Source organism: Mastigoproctus giganteus, chromosome 1, assembly GCF_048544385.1.
Source record: "Mastigoproctus giganteus isolate SK-2022 chromosome 1, ASM4854438v1, whole genome shotgun sequence".
NCBI lineage: Eukaryota > Metazoa > Arthropoda > Arachnida > Uropygi > Thelyphonidae > Mastigoproctus > Mastigoproctus giganteus.
The window spans coordinates 97,957,125-97,979,652 of record NC_143575.1 but is presented as its reverse complement, the minus strand read 5'-3'; the positions used below and the strand labels follow the sequence as shown (position 1 = coordinate 97,979,652).

At 33.9% G+C, this 22,528-nt stretch overlaps 1 protein-coding gene across 1 annotated transcript in view; it reads right to left on the bottom strand.

Moving 5' to 3' along the window:
• Nucleotides 1–13,958: 13,958 nt before the first annotated feature.
• Nucleotides 13,959–22,528, bottom strand: part of LOC150091031 (uncharacterized) — a 556,951-nt gene continuing 548,381 nt past the window's right edge. Inside the window, 3 exon segments of the mRNA XM_090373962.1 lie at nucleotides 13,959–14,118; nucleotides 14,209–14,556; nucleotides 14,558–15,945. Coding sequence (XP_090230088.1) covers nucleotides 14,028–14,118; nucleotides 14,209–14,556; nucleotides 14,558–15,945 — 1,827 coding nt within the window. The 3' untranslated portion in view covers nucleotides 13,959–14,027.

Here is a 22,528-nt window from a genome sequence, read left to right as displayed (position 1 = left end):
CCTCAGAAAGTGAAACATTAAACAAGAACAAAAAATAAGTCATAAGAACAGAAAGATCACTTGAGGGTGCAAATTTAACTACTAACTTTTCTATTAGTGATGATCCAACACTGATAAGCTGAAGCACTTATCTGTGTCTCATTTATGACTGATCAAGCAGAAATACCCAAGAAATTTCCATGTGAACTTTCATGCTAAATTTTGTATTGGTTTTTTCCTTTTTATTCCTTGGCCTAATAAGGGTCAGAAAGGGAAACCACTTATCTTTAACTTAAACAAGCATGAGCCGATGATGCTACACTTCCTTTAAATAAGGCATCAGTGGATGCCAACATGCTAGGATGATGAGATCTCTCAGGCAAACTAAGTTTCTAACTGAAGTTATTAGTCTACTATACACGTTCTCACTTGAGTGCCACTATTGCAAAAATATAACTTTCTTGTACCAACTAATTTTTTTTTTTTTTTTTCATAATTCATAATGTTTTTAATGCTATTCATTATTTCTTGTTTACAAATTCCTATCAGTGGAGGCCTATCTGCTGTCAAGCAGTAGCATGTGTACATTAAGCAGGGAATTCCACATCTAGTGGCTCATGTTTCAAAGCACAATATATACTGTAGCCTATGCTGAAGCATTTTCTAATGTTTGATCCACTAAGCCATTACAGGTGCAGACTTTTGTTTATTTATCAACAAATTTTAAGTTTTCAATAATATTTTTTCTAGTAGCAGTACCATATATATATATATGGTATGCATATATATATGGTATGCAGTAGTTAAAAATAAATGTGTTGTTCTCAGCATTTGCAGCAAATCCAGATACAGTTTTGAATTTCTGATGAACCTTCATTCACAGTTTTTTTTATTAAACCTTGGCTGTGAACTAATAATATTTATATAGGAAATAGGTTACAATGAAATGTAACTGTCAGTTGTAAAGAATTCTGGCAACTTAAGGGAAATTTGTTAAACTTAAGGGAAATTTGTTAAACTTTCTATTTTAAAAGTAATATAAACTAAACATGAACTTGTAACATAAAATAATGAAAATTTAGTTTTACACAGAAGAATGCTAGTTTTCATTAATTTTACAAAAACCAAATGGATAAAAATTGCATAAAGGCAGCTTTTTTATTGTATTAAATCTAGGCCTAGGTAAAAGCTCCCAAACGTTTTTTCTTCTCTAATGAAAGAGTGCTACAATCAAAAACTATTAATTAAAATATAGAATTTATGCATTTCCACAGACATTAGTTTGCATTTTGTAGACAATGTGAATTATAACATAAACAGTGTTTTCCAATTGCACTAAATGAATTCTTTTTACATGAACATATTAATTTGCACACGGTGTTATTTACCATAATATGAAATTACAAATAGTTTAAAACTAAATCATTAATAACTGATCCGCATTAAATATTACAGAAAATGTGTAATATCATCATAAATATTATTTCAGATTATAAATATGTAGTTAAGTTATAGAAATAACTACTCTTAATGACATTACTAACTACTCTTAGTTGCAAATTTAAAAATATATATATAAAAACAAAACAAATGATAAAGCACTTTTTTTGTACTTCTATCCTATATGTTTTTCTAGATTTTATGCAGTTTTTTGATGGTTTCAAAGAAGTATGCACATTAAACATTTAACTCCTACTTAAGCATGTATGTTTATTAACATCCATGTTCAAAGTAGGAGATAATATAGAAGTACGGACATTTGGTTTCAACAAAATTCTTCAAGTAAAACAGGTTATATATGAGGATGTTTATAGCAGCAAAGTTAGGCAATAAATTTTACCTCAAACTTAAATTATAGTTCAATATGCTTTTTTTAACACTCATTATATCACAGAATGTATACATTTATGCTATACCTTTAACTGTACTTATAATCTTACGATAATAAATACAATTACAATTATCATCGACACTTAATATCAGTCATTTGTGTTAACCAATTTCTAAGGGAAACAGTTGTACTATAGATTGAAACCTAAAAAAATCCAGATTCAATATTAACTATACTTTACATATTTTGAAAGATGTCTGAAAGTAATGTTCATGCTAATGCTACATTAAATTATAGAAATTTCAAAACAAATTTTAAGTGAAAAATTTTTAAGTATAAAATTTATCAATGTTCTGGCCTTCCACAACAGCAACAAAATTTTTTCCGAACAGATGAAGTACAAAATTTTGTAATGCATTTTATAAAAGTCAGACATGGTTCTGCCATTATTATTCCTCCTGCAAATCATGTTTTATGCCTAAAGGTTTTGCACCAGTCAAATTGCATATACCACATATATTCTGGCATAATAAATAAATCTATTTTTTGTCTTAAAAATTTGTGCTTAATCATATATTTGCATATAAATCAATCCCTTTTTTTGTCATCTAACAGTGGTATATTAAAATAAAATGTGCTTTAAGAACCACTGTAGTTTTTAATTCAGTTATCTATGCTCTTTTCCTGTAAAGGTTACATTATGACATTTTATTACACTGCACAGGTGTATACAGATAAAATCACTTTTACTGATACTATATATGTGCATGGGAAGCTTTGATTATGCAGCCAAGCCATTTCTTGTTGATTGTTTAGTACTATGCTGCAAATTGCTTTCAGTGTAAACGATTCCTTAATATGAATTAATATGGATTATGGATTAAGTGCATTTGTTATAATAAATTGACAATTTCAAAAGTTTACTTTGTGGAAATTCAAAAAAGCAAACCTGCAAATATAACTGAATATTCACGAAACTGATTTTTTTTATAACTGTGACAGTTCACTGCCTTTTCCTTTCCATACAGACTGTAAATAAGCTATCGTGTATATTTCAATGCACGCACACACACACGGGAAAAAACATTATCAAAGAAATTCTGACTAGAACAAGTTTAAATTCCATCATCTTGTATATTAATATGATCGAAGTGGCCCTTTCTATATAAAACTAATGACAATAAAATACTGAAATACAATTTACTTTCCTCATTTCCACCCTTACTTCTTTCTTCCTTGAGCAATAACATAAGTATTAGAAGTTTAAAATTTCAGAAAACTGAATGGCTAAGGTAGCACTTGCAAAAGTGATTAATGTTAATTTAGTATATAATATGGGATAATAATCTTATCTCATCTACTTTAAGATATATATATCAAAGACAAAATTATCTAAATGATTTTAAAGCAAAGCTATACCAACTAAAAGTAAGTTGATAGTAAGCCAATGAGAATAAACATGCAGCAAGAAAAAAAAAAGTGTGTGTTCTAGAAACCAAAAATATTTTAAGCATGGAATGTCTTTTGCACAGAAGTTGCAAGAAGACATTATAGCATAAGACAAGGAAGCCAGCATTCGGTTATGTACCAATAAATCGAATTTTGTATTTAGCATTAGCATTAGTAGAGGCATTTGATGCAAGAAAGCAAGCTTATGCAGCATCAGCCAAAAAAAAAAAAAAAAAAAAACCACTTCCACTTCACCCCTCTGTTCGTTCAAAATACCTGTCCAGCTGAGCCTTAAACTTATTTAGGCTATCAACCTCCACGACAAGGGATGGAAGTCTGTTCCACCAACCAACCACCCGCTGGCTAAAGGCAAATTTCCGCACGTCTATCCTACATCTGTCTTTCCTCAATTTGAATTTATGCCCTCTCAGGTGATTTTTCTGAGCTAGAGGAAGAATCCCATCAGCATTGAGCATGCTTAAACCATTCAAGGCTTTATACACCTCTATCAGATCACCTCGCTGGTGCCTAGTCTCCAGACACTGTAATTTGCAAAACTTAAGCCTTTCTTCGTAAGAGCACCCCTTTGTTTGCACAAGACCAACAGAGGTTTTCTTCACAGATATCTACTTAAATAATGACTGTCGTAAATTAAAATCTGCAATGTCTTTTTATTAATTTTGAATAACCAAATGTGAGTATAAAGTAGGGCACCAAACTGAAATTTTTTTTTGCCTTGGTTCTTATAAAACACAAAATCACATAATCCCATTATATAAGGCTATTGTTAGACCACATTTGAATACTGTGTTCAAGTATTGAGACCACACCTAAAAAAAAAAAAAAAAAAAAAAAAAGAGATACCTAGCTTCTTTAAAGGATCCAAAGATGGGTAACTTTCCTGGTGAGATCAGCAAAGGGTCATCCTATGCGTAAAGACTTTGAATGTGTGGGTTGCAGGGCTTGGAAAATAGGCACTTTAGAGGAGACTTAATTGAGGTGTTTAAGGCTCTCAGAGGCAAAAGTAAAACGAATAAGGATGAAATTTTCATAGTTATAAATGATTCTAGAACTAGGGGCCATAAATTCGAGAGAGAGAGAGAGAAGTTTAGACAGAATGGCAGAAAGGGGGGAAATGCATAGGTTGTCTCTTTCCTCTTCTTTTATTATTAATTTATATTATTTTTTTATTATTATTATTGTTACTCTTTTCTTTTTTTTTTTTTTTTTTTTTGGCTAGTGCAGCATAAGCCTTAGGCTTCTTGCACCATATGACCATTACTAATACTAAAATTCTGATTTAGTTCCCAGCTATCAGTTTTGAAAATATATTTCAAATATTTTTGTAATAAACTGAGAAATCATGATTTATACACACCTTGTGCAAAACTGGATGAAGGTTTTGCAATACCTGGGGCAATAATTTCTGAGCTCTTTAAAAAATATATTACTTAAAATATTCCTGTTATTATTAATTTTTATGATTTACGAGATATTTTAAATACTACAAATAGACAATTTTAGGTTTACTTTCATGAATTATATACATGGCTTGGTATATGCATGGTTTATTACCGAATGTGATGTCATGAATACTGCCAGCTGTTTTCTCACAACATTACTTTGCAGAAGGTTTGTTGTTTGTTTATTTGGCTTTTAGGAGCATTAGCAACTAAGGCCATATTGCTCCGGGAAATGCGGTGGTCATTCCCTGACCTTTCCGCACCCTCCGTATCTGGTGGTGACGGGCTCGAACCCCAGTCTAATCAAGAAGCGTGTGCTACGTACTGCTGCTCCTTCCCACCTGGCTACAGAGGGGCCCTTTGCAGAAGGGCATCGAATCAAATTAAATATACCCTCCTCACATTATATAGGGTTTAATTTTAAAAGAAATAACTTTTCTATACTACTTAAAATTTTTAATGCTGAAAACCTACAATTAATTCTTTATTAGAAAAATTTTACTGGATTTGAGCCCATGAGATAAAAACTTGTAGCACAACAGTTCTTGCATTAAACTTATATATGTGCTTTCAGAAAATGGGATGCACATGCATAAGTGCATAAGATGTCAGTACTTGATGTCATGGCACGAAGTAAAGTAATCTACATCATTAACCTTTTCAGTTATAAAAGTAATTTAATAATACTAACATAAATATATGATACTTAGTTGCATGTATTTAATTACCATTATTAAATTATTCCAAATTAATACAGGATAATACAATGCAGTGTATTATCCATTTATTTTAAAATATAGTGTGCTATTTCATATGCTTATATATAGTATAGTGATCATAAAATAAAATCTCACTCTCTACATTTTGGATCTTATCATCTAATGAAATAGTAACAGTTTATTATCCAGTTATTTTTTGTGTCAGTCTGAAAGGGTAGACTGTAAACATATAAATAAATCAGTTCTGAGATATAAATTTTTAATTTTGGATATCCATCATCTGGATACCCCATATTTAAGTGAGTTAGGGATATGAGGATCTGTATTTATTTTTTGAAGCTAAAAGGAGTCTGTGAGCAAAAAAGTTTGGGAAACACTGATCTAATGTGATCAAAAACTATAAGTTATTAAATGCCTAGAAATTTATGACTTGACACTCCATGCATCTATAGTGAGATGATTTCATTTAAAATTGAACTACATTCAGTTAATAGCTGTATATTTTATCAAAAAAAAAAAACTATAATAATTTAAAATGATTTTAAGTTATTTTTATCAAATGTTGAGTTAGATATGGAAAGGATCCTTTATTGGGTTCATCAACAGATATCTGATAAAATCAAAATTACCTTATAAAAGTATGAAGATCTCAACATTAATCATAAATCTATATATCCAACAACTTTATAGCAACTTTTCAGAATATTCAACAATATTAATATAAATGATGTATTTAAATCTGTTAATAAGATTAAGAATTTCGATGAAACAAAAGACAACAATGTGGATATTTTCCCACAGATTTAATGAAGTGATGTGCATTATTTTATCAGGGGGCATGACGAATAAGCATCACTAGCACAAAAGCATAGCCATCATTTTAATTATGAGAATTGGGATATATCTCCTTATTAAAAAAAGCACTGACAGTATAATATTACAGTGCAAAATTTAATCAATTCTGCAGCAAGATACTATCCATTAAAATTGAAACCCAAACAATTAATATGAGGCCATGTATTGTCATAATAAAAAAAAAATTCTCCATTATTCAAAATTACTGAAAGTTAATCTTGATATCTTACACTCCTATAAGGAATTATTGGGGTATTAGGTTTACAGAAAAATCTAATAGTCCCCACCATTTATCAATTTCACATTCTGGTTAATTGAGAATTATGTAAGAATAAACTGACAATATATTAGAAAGCTGTTTCCAACGTTGTTGGTTCCATATATTTTCTTCTCTTCTTAGAGATCCATTTCTTATAAGCATTTATATATATTTTACTCATTCTAACTTCTATACAAATAATTTAGATATGAATTAAATCAGAAATCAGTAAATCTTTATTTTTAATTTCAGACTGATTTTTATTTGGTTTTAATTATTGAATAAAATAAATATGATCTTATCAGGTTTTAATAAGATGCATGCCCACTTAAGACTGTTTATGTTATAATCTAACTTTAGATCAGTTGGCATTTTTTATTATAGGTCCCAAATAATGACAGCTACTTAACTACAGGTATAACTTCACTTGTTGCTCATTATTATTTAAATACAGTGCAACCCCAATATAACACAGGTGTCGGGGACAACTTTAACACCTGCATTATAAGCTAACAATAATAACCAAAAATAAAATTTACTAATTTTTAAAATACAGGCAAAACCCCATATAACACGGTACTTCTACAACGTGGTTTCGCTCTAACAAGATTGATAAATTGCAGCAATCCTTCCACAACATGGTACTTTTACAACAAGGTTTTGCTCTAACACGGTTTAAGAATTGCTGGAAAGCTCATATTTTTGAGCTTTTGTGCTGGGAAAACCCTGCTATTATGTTAGATGTAATTTTCAACGTTTCCATTCCTTTTTGTGAATCCCTGCTGTTGATTCACTAGTCATTATCGCCTTTGTGATATTTTTCTAAAGCACATTTCTGGCGGTCACTACCATAAAACAATAAAAAAAATTTCACTTTCTGTTTTATTGGGCTTTTCTGTTATTGCAAGCAATTATAAATGGATAGTAAACTCGATCTTCTTGCATTTGCTATAGTACTGATAGCTGGAATTCTGTGGGTTTTCACGTTATTATGAAATATTCAATCATATAAAAAACATAAATTTTCAGAAACTCACTACTCCGTATCGTGTTTGTTGCAACTTGTGCGTGCTGTGTTCTTTGTTGTTAATTGCTTATTATTTTTACAGTTTTAAATTTTACAACAAAAAAGAAAAGAAAAAAGTCAGTGAACAGAAATATCAATTAGTATGTACATATTACAGTACGTATTAATTAAGATATGTATGTAAGCGTAAATTTATTTTTATTTTGCTAACTGGAAAATATTCTTCCGATTTTCACATATCATTTAAAGCGGAGGTCCACTGTATTTTGTTCTGAGATCAATGGTTAGGTTCTATGCTATTGAACTTGTGCTTATTTGAGACCACAAAAAAAAAAAAAAAAAAAAAAAAAGTGACTTCGAAAGAGTGCAGTTTGTGACTTTTAAATGGCGTATTCTTGTTAGCTTTTGGAATGTAACCTCCCCTTTTGTACTGGTTCTTAGTCCCGTATAAAATGGATTCGCATTACACGAAATTTTGTAGGAACCAAACTACCATGTTATATGAGGGTTACCTGTATGAATATGCAATGACTAAAAGACAATGAACTATTACACAAGAATATTTTTTTAATGATTCCAAATGAAACATGTTTACAGGAAAACCCATTTAGAGTACAGCACTATAAACATGGAACAGTTCAACTTTATAATCAAAGCCTCACACATAGATATGCAACATCCATAAAAATGTCACATGGTTGGGTCTTATGCTTCTTAGGGGGGACATGATCATACCTGAAGCTGCAGTATAACAAAGGTTGCACCATGTATACTTGCATGTATGAATATATATATATATATATTTTTTTTTAAGTGCTATAGGAAAGCATTTGCAGGGCAAGAAACTTTGCTATGAAAATGTTTTTCATCCTACCATATTAATGGTAGGCTGCATATTTTACAATAATAGCATATTTTAATATTTAATTTTTTTATTTATATTTTATTTTTATATTAATAGCATATTTTAATCCACAAATTTCAATATTTTTACTCATGCACAAGATGGGAAAGTTTTTTTTTTCCATAAATGTTAAGTGATAATTTTGAACTTTGAGCTTTTACATTGCACACTGCTGCTTTTTTTTTTTTTTTTTTTTTTTTACAGTGGCTTTAAAAGCATACAAAATTGGTAAATTACAAAATAATCATTCCCATCCACCATTAAATATGATTTATATAACTTACTTAAAATAAAAATATAAATAACTTATAACATAATTTACTTAAAATAATAAAATTAAGCACTCTTAGAAGTGCAAATATTGTGCTAACTGAGGGAAGCTTAACAGAAAAGGTCATACGGCCTCATATCTCAGACAACTCAAATGCAACCCCTCTCATGTCCTGTGCAGATGCAGAAAAATAATTCAGTCTAACTCTGTGTGTGTATGTATCTCACGTGTGAATATATTTTAAGGGATTTATAATTAAAGAACTTAAATGTTAATGCCTTACATGCCTCTGATTTAGAAGTGGGTACTAATTTCATGACTATAAATGATTCATAATTTTTGGCAAGTGGACAGACTTAACTGAATGCATGCCCAGCTTGTTTGTTAATATCTGTACTTAAGAAATTACTGCTGATAACAGTATGTTGTGGTTTCAAGAAAAGAAAAAAAAAATATATATTACCATTCTAACTGTCATCACAGCCATATTACCACCCTTTCTATATAAGAAACCAAACTTGCCATTAAAAAAAAAAAATAAATAAATAAATAAAATAATCTAATGACGGTTATGGAAAATGCCAACATGTCTTAAAATGCCAACAAATTGGTTGCAGTATAGCTATGATGCATTGATTAAATATTAGTTTTAAGATGTGTTGATTATTTTATATTCCAAAATATATATAATATTTAGCAACTCTTTTGTTGGAAGTCAGTGTTATCAAAGTATCAGAACATAGATAATAAAAGTGTAGAATTGGACTCAGTTGTACCTTTTGTGTAAATAAAACGATGAACATTACTAGTGTGCAGACTTCCTGAATATCTTTATTTTCAGCACATTATTCAGTCTACTATTATTCAGATTTAAAACATTTAAGCTTCTGTTTTTCTTTTTCTAGGACATATTTTAGTATGACATGAAATAATTTACTTAAAAGATAACTAACATGATCTAAATTTCAGCAGGGCTGTAAAAGTGTCATTAGCAAGCCTCATGAGCAGCTTAATGATATTCCTAACATTCAAGGTAATGATTTGACTGAATGAAAACTTTTTTTCTTTTTTCATGAAAACCCCAAACACAAAATATATCAGAACCTACATCAGAAGCTAGCACTATATGTGGATAAGATTTCAATTTCTGGAGACTGTACGTTTCAGAACATATATGGGAAGGTTGTTCCAGAAAACAGAAGTTTCAAGGATAAATGCAGAAACAGAAAAGTTAGTTCTGTGGGCATGAAAGTAGGGCTGTAAATAGATGCTGACTGGTTACGCCACATGTTCAGACTAGTTTGGATGAGCGGGGAGAAATTACAGAAGCCAATACCCACAGAAGTTTCCATAGAAAAGGCATGCAGCAGAAACAGAACATCTATGAGACAAAGAATGGAGAGACAGAGGATGGATTTGTACCAAGCGAGTACTGTTTAAAAGAAAAGTAATGGCAAGAGCAAAAGACAACACCCATTTCTTTAAATGCAGAGGAAGCAATATTTGTGATGTGTTTATGTCAAGAGAGATTAGAAGTCAGGGTAATCCCCAGTGACATGTGATCTTGTCTAGAAATCTGAGTGTCACTGAAGATAAGCATAGGACAACAAGAATCCTTTTTGCAAAATATAAAACAGCAATAACCTTTAAAAGGATTGAAATTACTAAGTTATCTTTTCTCCACTCGAGAATTACCTGGAGGTAAGCATTTACGAATTGGTAGTGGCTATTCAAGGCTTCCGTAGCCGAGTGGTCAGGAGCGGGAGTGCAGTAGCACACGCTCTTTGAGTAGATCGGGGTTCAAGCCCCTGACTGCTGAATACGGTCGATCTGCCAACCCGCACTGGACCAGCATGGCAGATTATGGTCCATTTCCCTCAGCATGAATTGTTGAGGAGGCTTCCATCCTGCAGTGGGTTGATAATGGCTGCACTTTACTTTTTTTTTTTATTCAAGAAGTTAAAGAAACTATTTGTGCAGCACAAGGTTTGACAAACTGGGAAGCATAATGCAATGTGCTATCATCAGCAAAACTATGAATAGGATTTCCAGTCAATAGAATAAGGTCATTAATATACAATGAGGAAAAGAGTGGGAGAAATAACTGAATCTTGGAGAACACCAGCATTAGTGGAGAAGTTAGAAGACAGCCATCTACCATCATCTGAAGTGAGTGTTCAAAGAGAAAATTGGATACCCAATTACAAAATCAGTGGCAATCCATTAGATGGAAACTTAATAGATCTTTATGCCAAAAGGTGACACAGAACAGGGGCAAGCACAGGTTTTGAGAACAAGTGGAGAAATACCATCAGGACCTGGAGCTTTCTTGGCATTAAGATTGTTCAAAATTCTTCTGATATCCTTTTGATTTTGAAGGAAAATCATAGGGGGCATTGGGTGGAGTATACCGCAATGGTGGGAGGTGGTTTAACAAGATTGTCAATACAAGAGTTAGAAGAAAAGTAGAATGCTAGTAAGTTGGTTTTATCTTTAGCAGTGGTGGCAAAAGAACCATCAGGTTTTAACACAGAGTACAGATGGACAAAAGCTGCAGCCAATAGCTTTGTCAAGAGACCAGAATGCTCAACTACCATTCAGACAAAAAGCAAGTTTTCTACTTCTAGCCTGTTCAAAATCTAGTTTGGACTGATTAATAATGGCTTGACAGTTGTTACATAATGTCAAAATGAGTTATGTACTCTTTTAATATGAAATCTTGTTCTAATATGCAAGTAAGTGATGATGGTTTCAGTGCCAACATTTGTGCATAAAAAAAGTAATGACAGTTTGTACTTCAACATTTTTACATAAAAAAAAGTAATGTCATGTTGCGGTTAACTTGTATTTATGATATAAAGATCTACTGTATGCCAAACATCTTGTTAAAGTAAAATGAAAGTCCCCAAAAGGCCTAATGACCTGGATGAAACCATAATACAGCATAACTTGCAATAACTATTTTCTGTAAACACATCTATGCCAGTAGATAAGCATAATTATATCCCTTATACTTCTGATTGTTTTGGAAGTACAATATGGTCTAGTATAAGGGCTTATTATCCCTGGGAGGGTTTTGTGAAATTAATATCCATTTATAACTGAGAAGAGTATAAGAAATTTGAAATTTAATTCATTGAACTTAAATCCTGTAATTAGTAATTACATTCTCATTGAGATATATGAAGCTTAACATCAGATTTATTACTTTTCAATATCTGCTTATAGGGGAGATATAAAGCTGCTGAGAGCATATAACTATTTCACAGTTAGCATAATACTTTCTTGGTAATAATGATGGTAATTGCTGAAAACAATGCCTTAGATTCTTGATGTTCCGTTTTTACGTTTTTATTTTAATTACTCAAATTTTAATTTCAAGTAATTTGTCAAATTTTAATTTAATTATTATTAAATCTGTTTATTAATAGCAAGTGATTGCTTTCAATCCCTTTTACACAGCCAACCGGCTATTCAAGTAAACATTATACAACCTTTTTTTCTTTACCTAAATATGGATTAATCATAATGGCCTAAGGTAAATGTCTTAAAAAGAATAATATCATTCTGATTATATCTAGACATTATTTTTTTGAACGTCTTAAGATCTTAAAACCTTTGTGAACATTATGAGCTGTTAAATATACATAAACTAAGTAGCCGACAAAAATAAAAATGTTTGAAGAGAGAAGTTGGATAATTTTAATCCTAGTTACTTTTAAAAAAGTGAATGCTTTCTATTCATTATTTTCATTAAAAATAAATTTAAGAGTTAAAATTATAGTATTTTATTCAGAATTCTGTATGTAAAGTAATCTAAGATGATTACTGGAATTTATTTTTTAGAATAAGATTAGAAATATATTCATACAACTTTTCTGAATTAAAATTAATTATATGCCAATAATATAACAATAATTATTATCATACTGTCACATACTGTCAGAAAAAGTATAATTATTGTCATATCCACATAACTGAAAGTTATTCAACTTGTTTAGTTAGCATGAAATATTTTAAGTATTATAAAAAAAATGAAATATTTGACTGTGATTTCACCTTTAGTAAAACATCTCATAATATCAAGTAATGAAAGTTTAAAATTCTGATCTTTTAAAGATAATAAGCATACTTCCTGTCAGCATAAAATTCCTTATAATACGTAACATTAAATTATTTGCATATAAATTTCAATCTTTTCCCTTCAGATTGAAAATTATCTCAAACAGTAAAGAGGAAACTTGGATGTTTTTTTGCACATAAACCAGATTTTTCTGCAGAAGGATCAGAGAGGAACTTTTTTTACTGATTGGGCTCTAAACATATTATCAGCAACAACAGTGATACATTGCTTACAAGGACTGCAATTAAGAATAAAAAGAGGGCAGGAGAGACATCTGTTGTCTAGTATTAATTGATACTAAAACCTATTATCAATATACATGTTTAATGGACCTGAGGGACACAGAATGTCATCTTAATTTGACTAGACAAAATAAGATTTCTACTAAAATCAAAACAAAATAAAAGCACATCACATTATTTTTGATTTACTGAAACTAATTTCTAATGAAGTGTATAATTACTGTGTCCAGCAGTTACTTCACTAGAGATTACTGTATGGCATGATGTAGTAAATCAAACTGACGTATCACCTTAGAGTTCATAACATGAACTTTTATCACTTCACCAAACATCTCTTTACAGAGAGTAGTTTAACTAATTGAGACAACACAAACTGACTCTGTACATCATTCTGAAGCAAGCACCTAACTGCATGCATATCTTCATTTCCGAAACAATATATACTTATTAATATATTGTTAAAAAAAACTAAGAGCAATAACAAAACATTTAAAAAGTGAAAAGCAAACAAAAGCACTAACCACAATTATCTGGAAGCAACAAGTATTAAATTTAAATAAAGTGATTATATCTGACAGCATAATACAGAACTTTCCAGTTATTTTCACTATAATTACACTTACTCAACTTATGCTAATCAAATTTTTGAATGGCTGGAGCAAGTTCAAAGTTATTCACACTTTTTATGTCATTCTTTTGGTTCTGATTTGATATTTCAAGTGTGAGGTATAGGACCACAAACTCACATTAATTAGAAAAACAATATTTTTAACAAAAGCCAGTAATCAGTTTCCCTTTTCACAGCTGAAACACAAATAAAAAAAAAGACTGTGATAAGCCTTTTTCTTCCTAAATTCCATCTGAAGCACCAGTTTGAGCACATAATGTTCATCTGAAAACAACAATCACTGTCGTCTTGAAAGTTGAGTAGTTTCACTTCTTTTTGGAGGTGGGGGAGGGGGCCGTTTCTTTGGTGTCATTGCATCTTCCAGAGATCTCCGATGCCTACCCTGGGAAGATGATCGTGGTCTTTGAATGTGAGCAGGAGGAGGGGGTGGGGGAGGAGGAGGGGGTGGTGTTGTCAACTGATCTGAACTTGCTGGTGGCAAATAACAAGGATCACGAAATCCCAAGATCTGATGTGGTGTTGCTGACAAGTCTACAGAGAGTTGCTGAGCTACTTTCCATTTTTTTTCCATTACACGTTGCAAATCTCTGAGGAATGATTCAGGTGGACACATTTGTGCACTTTGACCAGGAAAAGTAGAAGGGACTGATGACCGTCGCATAAGGCCAGCAAGTGAGCCAGAAGAAAGCCTAGTTGTTTCACTTCGCTTTGGAGGTGCTGGTTTGGACACTGATTTTGATTTCTTTGGAGGAAGTGTGAGAGGATAGAAAGAAAGTGGAGGAGGTGGTGGAGGGGGAGGAGTGGGGAGGGGGAGGAGGAGACATATGAAGGGGAGGTAATGGAGGAGCAAGTTCTAGTGTCATTGGAACAGAAGGAGCACTAGCTCTTCTATCAGTAAGTGTAAAGTTTGTGTTTGTACTAGGGGTGTCTACAAAATTTTGAGATGGTGATTGGGGTGCATTTGCTTCACTATCAACAACTGTTGAATCTGTATTTATTTTACTTCTTTTCTGTTGCTTTGCAAATGACCTGGAAAGACTACTTTGACCCAACTTTAATTCTGCTAAATATGGAGGTGGTGAATGAGGAATGATATCTGCTTCTGATAACCGCCTCTGCCCATTTCTTGGTTTAGGAGGAACTATTGGAGCACCTTGGAACTTGGTATCAGGTGGTGATTCTGGGCAGGGTAGTGACTCTCTTTCTCTAGTAGGAGTTTGAAATAATGGAGATGGAGGAGGTGGCAAAGAGTTCAGACTGGATGTACTTGGCCAGCTTGACTCCTCACCAAGTGGAAGTGGGGGTGGTGGAGGAGGCAAGGAATCGAGACTCAAAGTACTACCTCTGAAGGCTTCTGGCGGAGGTGGAGGTAAAGAATCTATATCTATACTTTCTATAGATGACTGGAGATCCAGCGGTGGAGGTGGAAGAGGGAGAATATCAATATCTTTATCCTTTTTTTTAGGTGGAAGAGCAACTGCTTCAATGGATGATTTCCTTTGTAGAGATTTCATTGTGCCATTTAACATGATTCGGTCATCTGTCTGTGATCGTCTCAAGCTGAACCTTGTCCCCATATTTCTTCCAATACTTCCACATATACTTCCACTACTTGTACTACTGCTTCCTCCACTACTTAAACTAACTGTTTCCATGGCAACAATGCTATTTAAAGAATCTGTACCAACCGATTGTTTTGCAATACTTCGTGTAGTACTAGTTAGAGGAATTTTAGGTGTTAAACTGGGTTTACGTTTAATAGTTCCAACAGGTATATCACTTTCAAAGGTCACCTGCTCTGCTGTTGGTGTGCTAACACTGGAACGTTCAGATAAACATCCACTGCTGCTACTAGTGCTAGATTTCACTGAATCTTTTCGTGCCACTGGACCTCTCTGGTTAGTCCAATCCATTGGAGTTGGTGTAGGTGTAGAATTGGAGCTTCTGTTACTAAGGACATCAGGGTCAACTGCTTCAGGAGTAGACACAGCCTTTGGACCAGTGAACACAACATCCTCTAAAGAAATATCTTGACGTTCCGGACTGCCAGAGCTACCTGAACTATCAGAACTTACAGCTAATGTTTTAGCCATGGAAGATACAGAGAAACTACGGGCATGTGCTAGAGTGTCGAGATCTTCTTCAACAATATCCCTCATTAGATTATCATAATTTTCTTTTAACTGTTGACCATACTGAAATGCAAAATTTTAAACAATCAAATTTTGCTTAAAACAAAATATATTGAATTTAAGCACAATCCCCCCCCTCCTTTTTTAAAAATTTTAACCTAAAACGTGGGTAGAAACAAAACTAAATTAGATCAACTGGAAAATAGAATTACTGGTTTTATTATTATAATTTGTACAAAAAAAGTTACTTGTTCACTACCACAACAATAAGTTGAATTCACATATAGTGTGTGAGAATATTAATTTTACAAAATGTAATCTTTATAAATCTAGTTGGTATTCAAAGATGTTATGTTTTGAAATACAAAATTGGATCATAAAGATGAAACAGACCAATGTTTCCCAACCTGAGGTCTGTGGACTTGTGGGCCAAGTAACTTAAGAAAGTGGTCCATGGGAACAGATAATAAAAACATTGCTTTTTTGTGTAGATAGGTAGGCAACAATCTCATTAATTGCAATGGGAGATACAAGTAAGCCTATAACGGCTTAACATATACCGTATATGTTAAGGATCAGTATATATGACTGCATTTAAGAAATAGTTATTTATATATTTTATGGCCTCTACCTCAAATATAAAAGTAGTCCATGGTTTCCACCTCAAATATAAAAAAAGTGGTCTGTATCTGGGGGGAAAAAAGATTGGGAAAACACTGAAATAGGCCATAACTTTTAGATAACGAGAGAGTAACAATCCCTCCCCCACACATTTCCCATCTTTGAAAATTTTGCTGTGTGCTACCACAATCTCAGCTCATGGCAATTGCTGAAATGTATATAAGGAGAATAATTGCAAATCATGCCAAGGTTTAAAATAATATTAATTATACAAACATACAAAGCCTAATATACCATATTCAACTAACAAGCTGAATATATGTTTTGTAGAGTAGCAAAGTCAGAAAATGATGTTATCAGCTGGAATGGCAGTATGATTAAACACCATATTATTGCTCTTAATTTGGGATCGGTTGCTCTGACTGCTTCATGAGCCTGTGTGTGTGGCAATTTCTTTTCTCGTTAGCCAGAATAGGTCTGCAAGCTTCAATTTGTTTTGATTGAATTATATATTTTTATCAATTTTATCATATATTTAATCAGGTTTTATATGGCTCTTTATATATCGTTTGGAATAGGTGCTCACATTGCAGTAGGCTGATAGTGGATATCGCTAGAAGTTAATAACATGTGCAATATAAAAATGGCCTGCAATGTAACAACAATTTCAAATGTGGAAAGATAATTAAGAGCCTTAAGGTAAACATTGATCAGCCTGCAACAGCCTCAATGATATGTTGTGAATGACAATTTCATGGATGGAATGATTCATAACTGAGAAAATCCCATCTTTCATCACTCACTGAGATGATAATGGTAACACTCAAATAAAAATCCATTATGCTTGTGACTTTTTATCTATCGCCTTGCCCAATTAATGAAATCACTAACTGGCTGATTAACAATCTTGACCAGTCTGCATTACACATAGCCAAAGGCGATTTTAACCTCCCACAACATGTGATCAATCTTTGAAATTGCAGGCCAATGGCACACACCTCCAGCCTTCAAAAAGTCATAGATAAAGCCCTACTGCCAATCATTACCAAACAGGTACATCCACAGGGTTCTTCTTGGGTTTGTTATGTAATACAAAACAGATCCCACCACTAATCATCTCCTCCATGACTTTGAACAAAAGGAATATACTGATATCAATGAAGCCCTTGATGCTGTCAGCATCCTCCCCCAATTCTGCTCCTGCTATATGATTATTATTTTATCGCAGGAGACACATTATGGTTTCTTGAAAACCTAGCTCTCTCTCTCAGTGAATGCTGGTGCTAAGAGATAAAGAATGATCCCTACACTGTGATATCATCACAAGTGTGCCACAAGACTAATTCTTACTGGAAGTGCTGTCCACTGTAATAATCATTCCATTCCTATCCAATATAGGCATGATATTTTGAGTTGTTATTATTATTAGCTATATGGCGCAAGGAAGCCTGAGGCTTATGCTGCACCAGCCAAAAAAAAAAATCCAGAGTTACCCCCTGAGAGAGAGAGAGAGAGAGAGAGAGAGAGAGAGAGAGAGAGAGAGAGAGAGAGAGAGAGAGAGAGAGAAAGAGAGAAGAATGATGATATCCAGCTGAGGACCCTGGGTGTGTCAAGCCCATACTCACCAGATGTGAGCCCCTTGAAAACTTTAGAATTGACTATATACATTAGAATTGACTATATACATTAACATATATTCCTGTCAGTCCTCTATACCTCTGAATTGTGGGCCCAACTATACCTATGAACTTCAAATTGTTCACAGCCTTGGAATTCTAATCAAGTGGGCTAACTATAAAACAGTAACAAGTACAGGGATTGAAAATGCACTCTGGAGGTTCCTTCCCCCCCATGAAAGAATGGTGTTCGTGGTGAAGAAGATAATGGTGTAGTCTCATTATACCCAATTTATGCTCATGGAGAGCCCCTCAATCATCCTTCAGAGCCAAACCAACTTTGCAAGCATATCACAATGGGCTTGCCTTGTCCAACAGATTTTTCTCAGAGCACTCTCTCCCAACATAACTTTTCAAAGAATGGAAAGCACAGGTGGAACATTCTTGACATACTCACTACCAGCTAGAGGACAATCTCTTCTATGCCACAAGATGTTGTCCTGCTAAGAAAGAAACAATGCCTTGGATGAATATTAATTCAGCCTCCACCCAAATGCACAAATACAGCTCAATGCAGTTAGCTGTTTCATGTTTCAATTTTGTTGGATGTGGCCTCTAAACTATGCTTATACTATACATAGCTGCCCACTTTTGACTTTGAAAAAAGCTGGAGATCAGATATTTGTATGCAGGAAGAAAACAGAAGGCTTAGCCAAAACAGGCTAAAAAAAAAAAAAAAAAAAAGTTTTTGCAAAAGCAGGGGTACTTCCAAAAAGAGGATATTTTTGGAAAAAAGTAGGGATTTTTTTAAAGTTCACACTGCACTATAAATTCAATTTTACTAACAAAATACGCATATTATATTAAAGATACAGCCATTGGATTGTTTATCAGTACAGTATGCTTTTAAATATTAGCTTACCTAACATTTTACTGTCTGTGAATTTATTTGTTATGTACTTTATCTACATTAAAAAAAGTTTTCCTCCTAGTAATGGGAGAAGAGGGCAAGGCAATTATGACACTACAAATGCAATTAATTATCGACAACTGCCTGCATAATGTTCACCAACCTCGTGCACGTGATTCTCTGTCTAACATTTGATGTTCCCTTGTAATGTTTTTTGTTTATTAATGAATATTGTATATTTGAAAATACTGTGGTTTCATATTTTATAAATATTTTAAATATTTGTATAGTTTGTAAATATTTCAGTCTTGCTCTTTCAGATGCAACAATATCCCTCATGTATTATGGAACCCAAAGCAAAAGGCCTTTTCCTAAGTGACCTATGTAAATGCAGGTAAATAATTACATAGCGATATTGGCTAAAGTCCAGGATAGTATACACTGGCAGGTAGTTTGATGAAAGTGAGGAAGACAGCGATAATTGACAGGTGAAGGTACCTCCCTTTTCTGATTGTTTTGTGTCGTCGAGGTGGGGGAGGCTTAGGTTAGGTAGGATGTTTATCCCTCCATCCCACTGTTTTAAAATAGAAAAATTAGTTCCCGATTTGAAAACAGCGGCAAATGTGGGGGAAAACACCCTAGGAGGCCAGTGGGCGGGGAAAGCAGTGGCATCTGCCAATCACTGCTTTGGTCCTATCCATTTGTCGAAATATGGGAGTTACAACTTGTCAATCACTGCTTTCCCACTGTTTTGCTTGCTGCCATGTTGGAGGGTGTGCACCGTTCTGGAATTTTATTGGGCTATTTATTTGACCTTAAGAATTTCGCGCACTACAAATGCACAGGTAAATAATTACATAGGTTATTTCCTGATTAGTTATCGACCAGTGCGTTTTGACAGGTGTGTCTTATTTCTGATATATAGGAATTTTGCTAGCAGGGAAAAGGAGGTGATTGTCCCTTTGTATAAGGCAATGGTCAGGCCATGCCTTGAGTACTGCATACAGGTCTGGAGGCCTCATTTTAGGAAGGATATAGATTTACTTGAGCGTGTACAGAGATGTTGTTGTTGTTGTTGTTATTTTGGTTTTTAGGAGCATTAGCAACTAAGGCCATATTGCTCCGGTGCGGTGGTCATTCCCTGACCTTTCCGCATGCTCCGTATTTGGTGGTGACGGGCTCGAACACCGGTCTAATCAAGAAGCGTGTGCTACGCACTGCTGCTCCTTCCCACCTGGCTACGGAGGCACCTTGTGTACAGAGAAGGGCAACAAGATTGGTGAGGGGAATGAAGGGATCCTTTTACCAAGAGAGGCTTAAGTTCTGCAAATTGCAGTGGCTGGAGACTAGGCACCTGCACGGTGATCTGATTGAGGTGTATAAGGCCTTGAATGGGTTGAGCACGCTGAATTCTGATGGGATCCTTCCACTTGTTCAAGTGAACCTAAGGGGGCATAAATTCAAATTAAGAAAGGACAATAGAAAGGACAAGTAGAATAGATGTGCGGAAATTTGCCTTTAGCCAGCGGGTGGTTAATTGCTGGAACAAACTTCCATCTGTCGTTGTGGAAGTTGATAGGTTGAATAAATTTAAGGAGGAACTGGACAGGCATTTGGAGGGAATGGTGTGATTTTTTTTTTGACTGATGCTGCATAAGCTCATACGCTTGCTTTCTTGCATCACATGCCACTACTACTACTACCACAACAACTTGCTGGCTAAAAGCAAACTTACTACAATCTAGTGTAAACCTCTTTCCCTAAAAGTAACAGGTTAGTGCATTAGCATCATGTTTGTATGTTGTGAATTACCGAAAATTATAAAAATGCATCATTTTTATCTCGTGATAAAAATCCTTCATGAGTTGCCTGATATTGAATTACCTCGAATAGCTAATGCTTCACTGGTGGGGAACACTATTGTTACTTATTCTCAGTGGATACCAATAAGTAACAATAGTCTTCTCCACTGGTGAAGTGTTACTTATTCAGATAGTGCAATATGAGGCAACTTGTAGTGAAGACATTCACAATATGAGATATGATAAAAATGATGCTATTTTACCATTTTCAGTAATTCACTACATACAAACATGATGTTAATGCACTAACCCAGAGGTTCCCAAACTTTCTTGGTTCACAGCACCCTTAGTGTCCCAGTAATTTTTCACGGCACCCCTAGGCCAAAAGAAATACCTAACACAGTGGTTTTCGACCTTTTAATATATACCTATATAATAATTTTATTCTTTATATAGAGGTACTAAATAAAGATCAATTATAGGTCACCACAAAATTAAAAAGATACGGTACAATGAATACTGTACACCATTTTATAATGAAATAAATGTATAAATTTCAAAAAAAAATAAAATAAAATAATAATAACTTTAAGTAACTTAAACCGAAATTACACGGCACCCCAAGAATGTTGTTGCGGCACCCCGGTTGTAAACCACTGCACTAACCATTATGCATAGTGAATTTCCTGTAAATTGAGGCTTTAGCCCTAAATCTTTTTGCTTCTTCCCCTGTAATTTGAATTTATGTCCCCGAGTTCTGGAATTCTCTATAACAATGAAAATTCAGCCTTCATTCATTTTACTAACAACTCACAGAGCCTTACAAACCTCAATCAGGTCATCCCTGAGGGGCCTGGTTGCCAAACTCTGTAGCCCACATATTTGGAATCTTTCCTTGTGCGATCGCTCTTTTGCCGATATCAAGTGGACCAATCTGATTCATCCCCTTCCTTCTAGAGTTTACATAAGTAAAGAACTCCTTGCTGTTTTTCTTTGCATCCTTTGCCAAAGATTTCTAGTAATCTGCCTTTGCCTGCCTAACCTCCTTTTTGATTTGGTTACAGACCAGCTTATATCTATCACTGGCTTCCATGTCACCTGTTAATTTATATGCATCCCATGCATTTTTCTTCTCTGCCACATGTCTCATTAGTTCATCTGACATCCATTTAGGCCTAAACCTTTTAGCATTAGTAGAGGCATTTGATGCAAGAAAGCAAGCTTATGCAGCATCAGCCAAAAAAAAAAAAAAAAAAAACCACTTCCACTTCACCCCTCTGTTCGTTCAAAATACCTGTCCAGCTGAGCCTTAAACTTATTTAGGCTATCAGCCTCCACCACAAGGGATGGAAGTCTGTTCCACCAACCAACCACCCGCTGGCTAAAGGCAAATTTCTGCACGTCTATCCTACATCTGTCTTTCCTCAATTTGAATTTATGCCCTCTCAGGTGATTATTCTGAGCTAGAGGAAGAATCCCATCAGCATTGAGCATGCTTAAACCATTCAAGGCTTTATACACCTCTATCAGATCACCTCGCTGGTGCCTAGTCTCCAGACACTGTAATTTGCAAAACTTAAGCCTTTCTTCGTAAGAGCACCCCTTTGTTCCATTCACTAATCTTGTTGCCCTTCTCTGTACTCGTTCCAGCAGCTCTACATCCTTCTTGAAATGAGGCCTCCAGACCTGTATACAGT